General features: G+C 47.4%; 2 protein-coding genes across 2 annotated transcripts; one reads left to right on the top strand and one right to left on the bottom strand.

Moving 5' to 3' along the window:
- Positions 1-2595: 2595 nt before the first annotated feature.
- Ankrd65 (ankyrin repeat domain 65) lies at positions 2596-4598 on the bottom strand. The gene is made up of 3 exons (XM_021201247.1): positions 4262-4598; positions 3638-4172; positions 2596-2970 (listed from the first exon to the last, which is right to left on the bottom strand). The coding sequence occupies exons 1-3, from the start codon at positions 4444-4446 to the stop codon at positions 2596-2598; spliced, it is 1095 nt and encodes a 364-aa protein (XP_021056906.1). The 5' UTR covers positions 4447-4598.
- A 3164-nt stretch (positions 4599-7762) lies between these two features.
- On the top strand, positions 7763-10176 carry Tmem88b (transmembrane protein 88B). Its single transcript, XM_021201248.2, has 2 exons — positions 7763-8274; positions 8951-10176. Exons 1-2 carry the CDS (start codon positions 8011-8013, stop codon positions 9206-9208), a joined length of 522 nt encoding a protein of 173 aa, XP_021056907.1. The 5' UTR covers positions 7763-8010; the 3' UTR covers positions 9209-10176.
- The last annotated feature ends 2523 nt before the right edge of the window (positions 10177-12699 follow it).

Here is a 12699-nt window from a genome sequence, read left to right as displayed (position 1 = left end):
CTCACTCTGTAGACCAGGCTGGCCTCGAACTCAGAAATCCGCCTGCCTCTGCCTCCCGAGTGCTGGGATTAAAGGCGTGCGCCACCACGCCAGGCACTTGACATTCTACTTTAAGAAGAGCTTTCTGGGCTGAGTGCTGGAGCACACACCTTTAATCTCAGCACTCAGGAGGCAGAGGCAGACAGATCTCTATAAGTTGAAGACCAGTTTGATCGACAAAGAGAGTTCTATAAAAGCCCTGTCTTAAAAGAAAGAGAGCGAGAGTGAGAAAGAAAGAAAGAAAGAAAGAAAGAAAGAAAGAAAGAAAGAAAGAAAGAAAGAAAGAAAGAAAAAGGAAAGAACAAAATTTCCAAACTGAGCATAGTGATTTACACCTGTATCTCTAGTGCTCTGGAGCCCAAGACAAGAAATCTGCAACAGGTTCCTGCCAGCCTGATCTATAAAATCAAATTCTGTCTGAAGAAAACAAAACAAAACAAAAAAGACAAACAAACAAACTTGCCGGGCATGGTGGCACATGCCTTTAATCCCAGCACTTGGAAGGCAGAGGCAGGCGGATTTCTGAGTTTGAGGCCAGCCTGGTCTACAAAGTGAGTTCCAGCACAGCCAGGGCTACACAGAGAAACCCTGTCTTGAAAAACCAAAGGGGCGGGGGGGGGAACTGGCATACAGAGCACGTTGTAGGAGAGCCAGGGCTACACAGAAAACACCTGTCTTGAAAAACAAAACAAAACAAACAAATAAGTAAAAATAAAAGTGTGTACCACATCACTATGCCCAACTTCCTAAAGTTTTCTTAGAACAAAGAAAGGCATAAATCAAGACACTTTTGAATACATTGGTGGAAATATCAAAAAGGCTTTTACAGCAAGATGGGGGAGCTCTCTCTCCTACAGGCTTCAGATGCTATCTGATGAAAGTTTTAGTTTTGGAGTCGGTGGAACCTTTATGCTTTTCCTATGTTCTCATAAGTTCCCTGTAATAATGACTCTGTCTAATAACTGAATGTGGAATTAAAAGGTTTGTTTTACATGCCCCATATGTAAAAAATTAAGTTTTTCCTCCTCCTGACTAAACTCCCAGAAATAATGACTATGAGACTATATATATATATATATATATATATATATATATATATATATATATATATATACATAATCTCCTAGGCCACCAGCTTTGGCTTGTTTTGACTTGCTCTTAGCTTATTATCCCTTTTATTCTAACCTGGGTTCAGCTATGTGGTTGGTTTCCTCTCTTCATCTTCTTACATCTGTCTACTCAGCATTCTGGGGTGAATCTCCCCCTTGCCTCTCACTATTTCTCAGAATCCTCTCTATCCATGCCAGATGTCTCACCACCTATTTCCTGTCTCAGCTCATTGGCCATAAGCTTTTTTATTGACGGGTGATACTTATACTTTGTAGAGTTTCTTTCTACAAAGCTAGTGGACTACTAAGTTAATTTCAAAATGTTTCTATTATTCACAGGTTGTTAGTTCTAACACAGAGATGGGCAAGGAAGAGCTGGCTTGAGATAAAGTAACATCTCTAAATTACTGCAGTTCAGTCAGTCAGCCTTTGCAGATACACACAACTTCTTTCTAAGAGTTCTCATTGACATTTGCATGCCAAGCAAGCATTTTACTAACTGAGCCATGTTTATAGACTGGACTGAAGTGAAACTACGAGCCAGAAGTCACTTCTTTCAAGTATCTTATCACAGAGATAAGAAAAGAATCTAGTATGAAAGACAAATATAAACAGAACATCTCCACGTATAGCAGGGTTAAGGGGGAGCCCCCAGAGTGAACAGACAGAGGTGGAACCATGAGGTTTTCAGTTGCCAAGACTCAACCCCACCAGTATGTGGAGTAGGCTGGAGCAGAGAAGTTATACTCCTCAGGACAGAAATCAAGCCACCGTGGACACCTTCTCTTTCCAAGAAGAGATGATCTTTCCACAGAAGGAGGAGTCAGGAGTCTTCTTGTCCTGTTATGGCCAAAAAAGCTTGGCCTCACAGAAGAAAGCTGAGGGACAGTAGGGGCTGCGACTCTCAGTGAACCAGCAAGTTAATTGCACCACCACGAACAACAGTGAATTTACTCCATAATTCAGGGACTAATGGGGGAGGGGCTTTAATAATGTGTTCTGGCTAACACCCAAAGAGACACCATCCCTGAACAGAAATTCTTTGCAGCTTACGTAGATTTTGAGCTATAATCTTTCATGTACACTGTAATCTGTAAATCTCATTTAGGTTCCAGCACCATGTTTTACAGAGCCAGAAACTGTGAGGGTGACCATTTTGAACAAATGGAAGATTTACACAGCAAAAAAATATTGTCACAAGTTATTTTGAAATAAGCCAGTTTGTTTTTTAAGTTGTTAACTAGGGTTATCTTACCTGCCTGGCAAAATTATAATCCTTTTGATAGAAGAATATAATATAATGTGTAACTATCTTGGTAAACAAATCTTAACAAAAAGATAATCTCTATAACCAAACTCTTAATTTCGTTAGAAGTTTCTTATCTTTCTGTAGTTTCTAAGAAGATTAGTTAGTAGAGGAAATCAGGCAGTGCCTGGGGAAGACACCCTATGGGATCTGGGCCGCTTCACCCCACTGTGTCCTTGAGGTAGAGTTGGCTCCTCGGCTCAGCAAACACTCCACAGTGGTGCTGTGGCCACACTCCTCAGCAAGGTGCAGAGGGGTCTTGTGCAGCCAGCCAGCAGCATCGATGTGTGCACCCATGTCCAGGAGATGGCTGACAACTTCTACATGACCGCCTCGAGCAGCATGGTGCAGAGGTGTGAGGCCCAGAGAGTCCTGAGCATCTATTTCAATGCCCTTAGCCACCAGCAGCTGTGTAACTTGTAGATGTCCACCAGTGGCAGCCCTGTGGAGTGCAGAGCGGTTGTTTCTGTCCCTGATATTTGGGTCTGCCCCATGGTCCAGCAGGACCTCAATGTCCTGGGGGAAAAAAGGAAGAAGATGAGAGAAAGAGCCTATTACCTTGGCCCAGAGGAGTGAGGATCTGGACCTGGTTTCTACCAGACCTACAGCCCCTTTTTCTTTTAGGAATGAATAGAATGGGATCTAAAGCAACCCCAAATTCTTAGATTAAATTCAACACTGTGCGAAGGGTGCTGTCCTCTGGTGCCCCCTGGGCCCCACTAATCTTGAGCTCCTGCAGAATGTTTTACATGGATGTTTGTTGCCTGGCATGGTGGCCCAATACCTTAATCCCAGTACTCAGGAGAATCTATGGGAGTTCAGGAACAATTTAGTCAATATAGAGAGCAGCTTCAAGCCAGCCAAGGCTACACAGAAAGATGCTGTCTCAGAAAACCTATCCATCTATCATCTATCTACCCATCCATCCACCTAATTCATTGTTATGGACCACCAGAACAAAGCCAGATTGCCAGGAATGGGAGACCTCCCCAGGTACCATTCAGTAGGGAGGTTATATAAGTAGGGCCCAGCTGGAAACAGGCTCAGCTCTCAACCCCTCTGCCCTCCATCCTGCCCACCTGTTCCTCTCCTGTTCTGAATCTTCCCCAAGAGCTTATAGAAATGTAGGGGGTGAGGCCCTTTAGCTTCTGGCACAGTCATTGCAGATGAAGGCTGGACCTACTTGGTGGTGGCCTAAGCCAGCTGCCAGGCCAAGTGCAGTGGCTCCAGTACTGTCCAGGGTGTCCACCTTTGCCCCCAGTGTCAGGAGAAGCTGCAACGCTGACGCACTTCCAGCTATCGCTGATACCAGCAAGGCACCATCCAGGTCTGCATTGCCTCCAGCAGTCAGCAGCTCCAGCACTGGCAGTTGCCCACAAGCCGCTGCCCAGTGTGCAGCAGTCCAACCTCTTATGTCTTTCACATCAAGGCCTGATTCGGAGGCCGCCGTGAAGCTTGTAACGAGTAGCGTACGGCCCAGAGCAGCTGCCCCGTGCAGGGGCGTGAAGCCTGTTTGAGAGCATGCCGCTACTGAGGCCCCACGTCGCAGCAATAATTCTGCCACGTTTGAGTGCCCATGCCAGGCAGCCTCATGCAATGGTGTGCGCCCTGTGTGGTCAACTGCACCTGCCAGAGCCCCACGCTGCAACAGCAGGCGAACCAGTGGTGCGTGCCCCCGCATCACAGCCAGATGGAGTGGAGTCCTACCTGTGTGATCCCTGCGGGGTACGAAAGAAGTCATAAAGCTGCCCAGACGTTTAGCCCCAGCCAGAGAAAGAGTCTAGGGCTAGTTAGTCATGAAGCTCACCTCTCCTCCACACTGGCACCTTGCCTCAGCAGCTGCATCACCAGACTAGGAGCACCCCACCACACTGCCTGGAACAGAGTACTCCAGCCCTGAGATGTAAGAGGTCCCTCTGTCTTGCTTGCTGGGGCCTCCTCCCAGACCAGGTTCATCCACTGTAGTTCCTGCGCCAGCCTGCTGGAATCCATCTGGGGGAAAGTAGGGACCTGTGTCCACCCTAAGGCTCCTGGCTGGTTCACCTTACCAAGTGTCCCTTGTCACCATGTCACCACCCCACCAGGAGGAAGGGCTGTGGCTCCCAATTACCTCCAGAGGGAGCTGGCACATGAACTCTGTTTTCTGGTTGACTCTGGTTCTCTCTATTTTATTTCTAGCCTAACCTCATTCTGGGAGGCCAGATTGGGAGGCGAGAGAGTGGGCAAAGGGCTTTTGCACCATGAGAGGCCACCAGACACTGTTTATTTAGTAATCTGAAGGGAGTCTATGCCTGCCAGGTAGCACCCCTAGCCTGAGCACCTTGCTCCCTTGCTGACTACTAAAACTCTTGGCCACACTCCCAGGAGGAAAGGCCAGGACAGGTTGGGAAGGACAAGCAGGAACATGCCCTGGATGACAGCCCCTCCTTCCTCCCTTCCTCTCTAAGTAACACAAACTTTAATATGTTCTGACTTGCCCTCAGGTACCCTGAGACCTGCCCACCCTCACTCCATCCTCGGACTGAAACCACCTCTCTTCCTGGTTTCAGAGAGGGTTGGGGAGGGGACACTGTAAGGTTCTATCCTCCTTCCTAATAAGATGCTTTGAAGGAGAAACGGTTCACCACAGACATCTGAACAGTGGGGCCGGAAACTCCTGGAAAACAGGTTAAGACAGGCTAGTGCAGGCCAGGAAAGTGAAGCGATGTCTGGGTGGGAAGGGGCAGAAGCAAGCAAGGATGTTTCTGGAACAGGAGCTGCTAAGTACCTATGTCTAGAGGTAGAAAGGGGTCTGTAGGAACAAGGCATTCGTGTGGACCCTTGACTCTGGGCTCGGGACAGAAAGGGCTGCCCACCTGACCAGATTCTAGATGTGGGCAGCAGGGCCTCTCCAGCTGACCCTAATAGCTAGGTCCTGCAGTTCTCTGGAGGAGACTGTCCAACAATGGGTAGCACAGCATGGAGCTGTCTGTTTTAGCTCCAGCTCTCCAAAGGATGAAGCGTCTCAAGAGACGTATTTGAACTCTCTCCGTGCTGGGAACAGCAGCCCTTCCAAGTGCTACAAGGAAGAATCTCCCAACAACTCTGTGAAGGGCCCCGCCTATCTCTGAGGCCTAGCCCAATGGCTCTCACCAGTTCATGTAGATGCCACTTCCCAAGGGCTTAGAGCCTAACAGCCAAACTGAAGCAGTCTTTGCCTCTGACCCTCTTGTTTTCATCTTAGAACTCAACAGAAGTCTGTCCATTAAATTTTTTGTTAGCTGGGTTTTGTTATTGCACACCTTTAATCCCCTAGCACCCGGGAACAAATAGTATTTATTTTATTTATTCGTGTGTGGTTGGGAGTTGTGTGCCCAGTAGAGATCCAATGACAACTTGCAGAAGTCAGTTCTCTTCTACCAGGTTGTAAACAAGCCTGCCTGCAAACACCCCTGTCTTTTGGACCATTTCACTAGCCAAAATCTGTTCATTTTAAATATCTGTCTTTCTCTTCTAAAAGTAGATGCTCCAAAAAAAAAAAAAAAAGTATGTTTCATAGGCTAGTCAACAAGAAGCAAAGATCTGGACCGACATAAACGTTCATAGTGGGATGTGTAGTGAGAATATTCGTTCCTTTAAAATCAGAAATATATTGTTTTATTTTTTAACCCCGGGATCCCCTGGAGCTGGAGCCACCTATCATGACTACTAAAAATCAAACCAAACATGTACTGCTCTTACAGAGGACCTAAGTTCAATTCCCAGCACCCACACTGTGCATCTCAGAACCACATGTAACTTCAGCCCCAAGGGATCTGGCTCCCACTCCTCCCACTACTTCCTTTATTTTTTCCCTCCTCCTCCTCCTCCTCCTCCTCCTCCTCCTCCTCCTCCTCCTCCTCCTCCTCCTCCTCCTCCTCCTCCTCCTCCTCCTCCTCCTCCTCCTCTTCCTCCTTCTTCTTTTTAAAGATAGAGTCCCAGTATGTATCTCACTATATAGCCTTAGCTAGCCTAGAACTCACTATGTAAATTAACACGGAATTTATAAAGATCTGCCTGCCTCTGCCTCCCAACTGCTGGGATAGAAAGTGTGTACTACCATGCCCAGCTCTGACTCCCACTTTTGGCCTCTGAGGACTCTCCAGCTTATGTGCACATTCCCACATATAGACACACACACACACACACACAATCAAAAATAAAATGTCAGGGCCTAGAGAAATGGCTCAGCAGTTAGGAACACTTGTTACTCTTACAGAGGACCATGGCTAGATTCCCAGCACCTACTAGGTGGCTCACAACCTGTACTGACAATTTTGGAGTTTTGATTTCCTTGAAAAACACAGAAATATTACAAGACAGTGCTTTCATTTTGATTCTAGGTATGGGGGTATGGAGCTGCTTTGGACTTTGGACTGTCCACAGGAGATGATTATCATTTGTCTTGTTCTCTAACAGGGTTGTGATTTTGCCAGGTGCGGATAGTTTCTGTGATTGTGTGATGTTTGTAATTCTGGGGACTTTTCAGAGAGTATATAAATGTTAGGGCCCTGAGAGGTGGGGTGAGTTGTGGATTGGTTGGTGATGGTTGTGGTTTGTTATGGGAGTTCTCTGACAGCTAGAGCGGGGTCTTACCTGACTCTGTTCCCTGACTGTAGATCCTGTTCCCCTAACAGGGCTACCTTGTCTAGCCATAAGTGGGAGAGGATATGCCGTGTGTGTGTGTGTGTGTGTGTGTGTGTGTGTGTATGGAATATGTGCTTAGTATGGTGATAAGGAGATAATTTACAACACTTAAAAATTTTTTGGATGTATTTATTTTACTTTATGGGTATGAACATTTTGCCCAAATGTATGTATGTGCATTACATGCATTCCTAGTGCCTATGGACACCAGAAGAGGGCTGGAGTTTTCAGTGGACTATATGCTCCCATCATCTGAAAGGCTTGTTGTATACTTCCATGATTGGTTGGATTTAGTACAGAGTAATTGTAACTGCTGTTAATCAGGTATCCACTATATGCCAGGTACTACCGTAAGCACTACTAACTGTACAACCCTGTCATCCTGTGAATTATTCCAAACATGAAGTCATCTGGTGTCAGATAAGGGGAAGTGCAGGGGCAAGGACTGGGAAATGAGTTGATAGTTCGTCCCTAAATGGCAGCTATTGATAGGGCTTCTGTCATAGCCAAGGTCTGTGAAATGAAGCCATTGTTTGGGAGAACTGGAAGATGGGAAAGGGTGGGCTGAGAGAAAGGAGGGCCCCAGTGCTCAGATGGGAAGAGCTCTGTGAGACCTGAGCAGAGCACATAGGCGCTGCCTGCCTTTGCCTGGCAAAGAGGCCCAACAAGGTATCAGGGGAATCTGTGGCAGAGGTGTAGCCCTGGAGACTGATATTCAGTACTAGACTAAACTGGACAAGAGTCTACTCTCTGATGGCTAGGATCTCGATGTGAACTGAATCTGGGGAGGGTAAAAGGATCTCTAGTCTGGGCTTAGGGTGGTTGGGGGCTAGTCCTGCTGCCTTCCACTGTGATCTTGGGGGAAACATCCTTCAAGCCCCGTGGCAGGACATGAGTGAGCAGGAAAGGGAGACAGAAGAGGATGAAGGCGTTGCCTCAGACACAGCACCCATGCTACCTGGAAGAAGGACTGCTAATTACCACATCTCAGTCCTGGCACCTATCTTGGCCACTCGAGGCCTCAGGACCCTGGTGCTGTCTGGCCGGGCTCTAGTTGGGTTCCTGCTTCATCTGCTGCTACCTGGAACAGTCTTCCTGCTGGTGTTGCTGCCAGCAGCTGCCGTTGTCTACCTGGGATTCCTGTGTCACTCAAGGGTGAGCAGTATCCATTGGTTAGTCCCCGGGAAGTGAGAGTTCTGTGGAGGTTCAAGTCCTTGGGGTTGAAGGTGAATCTACCCCCTTCTACCCTGCCCCTTTGTAACCAGAGACATATGTGTCCTCCTCTTCTGCCAACATCCCTACCAGCTGAAGCCAAAGAAAGGCTCTTTGTTACTCAGGGAACAGCTGTCTTGCTTCCCCCCAGGCCTCTTAGCTTCGTACCAGGAGGCACCAGGGCCTGGTCAGTGAGGTTGATGTGGGGATAGGAAAAGAAACTGTCAGATTCACCTGTCCTCTGCTTCTCCACTCCTCATACTCACCCTCCCCACCTCCTCACCCCCACAGCCCTTCCCTGAACCCTCTTGACCTTGGTTAGGCTTTCCCCCATCTAAGGTTTGATAGCCCCTATATCCCTTTATGAAACTTATGGAGAGTAACGATGCTAGCTGGTGATGACAGTACAGATGGAGCAATAAACCAACTCTCTTGGTTCTGTTCTCACATTTCTGTCCAGGCTCCACCTCCAGGCCTTCCAGCCCTACTCTTTTCTTTCTGGACTCAGCCCTGAGCTCTAGGCCCAGCTAGGTTCTCCAGGCCTCGGGCCCAGGACCTCCCTCACCACTACTCCACTCTAGTGCTTCCCTGCCTGACTGCACGCCTCCACTGTCCACAGGTTCATCCAGCTCCGGGTCCACGGTGCCGAGCATTGCTCTCAGACCGAAGCTCCGCGGCGCTCATTGTGTTCGGATTCCTCTCCCTGCCGCCACTTCTGGTGCTCGCCTCCGCCGCCCGCTCCCTCCTGGTCCGGCGACTACGCCCTGTACTGCCTACCCACGCGAGGACCCCCGACCCGCACCGCCCGCCCAGGAGCAGCGAAGATCTGGCGGACGGCCACCCGGACGAGGAGAAACAACTTTGTGATTGGGTCTGACGCCTCAAGGTCTCTCCGTATCATAACGGCTGCCTTGGGGCTCTGAGCGCAGTGCTCGAAGTCGCCAGGAGATGGCAACCGGGTCCCTCAGAAGAGGGGGGAAAAAAAGGTGTCCCTTCAAGAAAAGCAGAAAAGCGTATGTCCTCCACCCAATTCTGTGGTCAGCAGCCAGCTTTGCAGCCATCTCTGTGCCCCCACCCCCTAAACCATGCATAATTCTAGACGCTCCAGTGTAGCCAGTAGCTACCAGACTTCTTCATGGCTCAACTTGTGGGATCAGCTGAGTCCTCCAAGGTCAGCCATGACCTTGTACAGGACAAAAGATCAGTTGAGTCCATGGTCAAACTATTGCCGGACCAGGTTTGAGATAGGATCTGGGATCAGTGATTCAGTGTAAGTGCAGGATCAGCGTGTTGTTGTTAATATGTAATTTATTTTTATTTTTTGTGTATTGATGTTTTGCCTGCATGTGTATTTATGTGAGGGTGTCACAAACCCTGGAACTGGAGTTTCAGACAGGTGTGAGCAGCATGTGGGTTCTAGGACTTGGACTTGGGTCCTCTGGAAGAGCAGCCAGTTGTCTTCTAAAGGACCCAGAGCCACCTCTACAGTTCCTAGTGCTCAGCTTGCACTCAGGGTCAGGCATTAGTGTGTATCCAGAACCGGAGCTCATTCTCTGACCAGGGGTCTTTCTTTTGAGACAAGCAGCAGAATAACAATGTGGGTAATTTTAAGATTTAACTTTGTATTTGTCATGCTACAATTTTACTAACATGTTCCTATTTATGCATAAATTATCATTCTCCTTTCCCTCCCTGTCTCCTTTCTTCTCCTCTTCATGGGACTCGTATATACTACAACTAGAATATCTTATTTCTTTTTATAGAATATCTTATTTATTTTTATTTTTAGTAGTCCTGGGATGGACTTATAAATATTAGGCAAGCACTCTACCACTGAGCTATAGCCTTAGCCATGGATATATTTTTTTAAATTTAAATTATTTTTAAAATTATTATTTTTGGCTGGGCGTGGTGGCACAGACCTTTAATCCCAGCACTCGGGAGGCAGAGGCAGGTGGATTTCTGAGTTCGAGGCCAGCCTGGTCTACAAAGTGAGTTCCAGGACAACTAGAGCTATACAGAGAAACCCTGTCTCAAAAAACAAAAAACAAAAAAAATATTATTTTTGAATTTTATTTGTAGACCAGGCTAGCCTTGAACTCAGGGAATCTGCCTGACTCTGCCCCGCCCCCCACCCCCACCCCAAGTACTAGGATTTAAGGTGTGTGCTACCATCCTGGGTTAAGCCTTGAACATTTTAATTTTAAAACAGAAATTCTACCACTTCTACTACTGAGTGAGCCCTCCAGATCCCCTCCCTCAAAGCCCTGACGATTTATAATGCCAGTTCATATCTGTGGTGATTGTAAGATTCTGCTGCAATTCTTGCCTCCAGGTTCTCGCCTTGAGTTCCTGCCCTGACTACTTTTAATGGAGTGAGACCTGGGAAATATAAGATGACATAAACCTGTCATGATGTATGACTTGTCTTCTATCTGTCTTTCTGCTTGTCTGTCCATTTATCTGTTTATTTTTAAGTCAGGGTTTCTCTGCGTAGCTTTTGCTGTGCTGGAACTCACTCTGTAGACCAGGCTGGCCTTGAACTCACAGAGATCCACCTGCCTCTGCCTCCCAAGTGCTGGGATTAAATGCGTGTACCACTGGTCGGTTGGTTGGTCTTGAGGTTTTTTATTTGTTTGGTTTTTTTTTTAATATTTTATTTTATTTAGTATACATTGGTGGCTTTGCCTGCATTCATGTCTATGTGAATGTGTCTGATCCCCTGGATCTGGAATTACAGACAGTTGTGAGCTGCCACGTGAGTGGTGGGAATTGAACCCTGGTCCTCTGGAAGAGCACCAGCTATCTCGCCAGCCCTTTCATCCTGATGCTTTATCAAAGCAATAGAAACCTAAGATAGGCACTGACTTTAATAGTCTTATCCAGAGACAACAAAACAAAACAAAACAAAAACAAAAAACAAAAAACTAACAACAACAACAAAAAACCAGTCACCTTAGGTCCCCTTATGGCACTAGTTCATGGCCCTTAATCTGTATCCCAGCATCCCAGCATGTCTCACTGTCCTGTGTTCAGAAAACTATTTTCCTATCAGTTCCCTTCAGTATGTGGTTGCTTCCTATTGTTGTGTTATAACCTTTTTTTTTTTTCAAGACAAGTTTTCTCTGAGTAGCCCTGGCTGTTCTAAAGCTCACTCTGTAGATTAGGCAGACCTTGAACTCAGAGATCTGCCTGCCGCTGCCTTGAATTTAAGGAGTATACCACCACTTTCCAGCTTGTTGTTAGGGGTGTGTGTGTGTGTGTGTGTGTGTGTGTGTGTGTGTGTGTGTGTATACATGTATGGATGTACATATGCCACAATGTATGTGTGTGACAGTCAGAGAGGACAACGTTTAGAACTTGTGGGTTCCAGGGATGGAATTTAGGTTGTCAACGTTGGTAGCAAGTGCCTTAACACCCTGGGTCATCTCTCTGATCCCTTGGTTTAGGTTTTTGTAATGTTTAATTGTTGGAGGTGGGGGGGGTTGTTTGAGACATATTTTCTTGTAAGCCCAGCAATATATTAAAAATATGCTCATTATAATTTACCTGGAATCTAGTTGTATCAGACTTGCTTTTTACTTTAACTTTTATAACTCTAACCAGGCTGCTCTAGAACTCATGATCCTCCTGCCTCAGCCGCCCACATGTTGGAATTATAAACATGCCACCATGGCCAGACCTAATTTTTTTTTTTTTTAAAGGATCCAGCACACTGTTTTGCCAGTGTGACTCAGCCAGGGTCAGACCTCAGCCTAACTAGGATTGAGTGAATTTTGTAGCCTTAAGCATAGCCCAGTGTGTGGCTGAGTCGGGTCTGTAGGGTGCCTTGTCTGTCTTGGGGTTTTCCAGCCTTCATCGGTGTCCAGCTTTGATTCCTTTCCTGATCAGACAGAATGACGGAGCCAGCTGGTCGCCAAGCAGCCCAGGAGTGCTTCCTCCGGAATGAGGCCGCCTTCCTTCTGCTGGAAGCTGGTCTGGCCAACCCCAGAGGTGGAAGACGAAGACTCTCCTGGGAAGCTCTTGGCTGAGGATTGGATCTGCCTGGCCCCACAGTCATCAAAACAACAGCTGGGCCTGATGGGGGTGGGGAGGCGACTGTAGAGATCAACTCCCAAGCTTAAGTGGCTGCTGGCCGGGTGAGGAACCCTGTCACAGCAGCTGCCTCAGACATTCCATTTCCGAAAGGTGTTTCCCAGTTTCCCAAACCCATCTTGAGCTTTGGGTGTCCTCCAGGTGGCCATGGGGATGTCCAAGGGAGGGCAGTGGGATGACCTACTTCAATCCAATCTTCCAGATTTCTTCTCCTCCTCCTCCTCCTCCTCCTCCTCCTCCTCCTCTTCCTCCTCCCCCTCTTCCTCCCTCCCC

Source organism: Mus pahari, chromosome 6 (assembly GCF_900095145.1).
Source record: "Mus pahari chromosome 6, PAHARI_EIJ_v1.1, whole genome shotgun sequence".
In the NCBI taxonomy this organism is placed as follows: domain Eukaryota; kingdom Metazoa; phylum Chordata; class Mammalia; order Rodentia; family Muridae; genus Mus; species Mus pahari.
The sequence above is the reverse complement of the archived record's forward strand: the minus strand, read 5'-3'. Positions and strand labels throughout refer to the sequence as shown.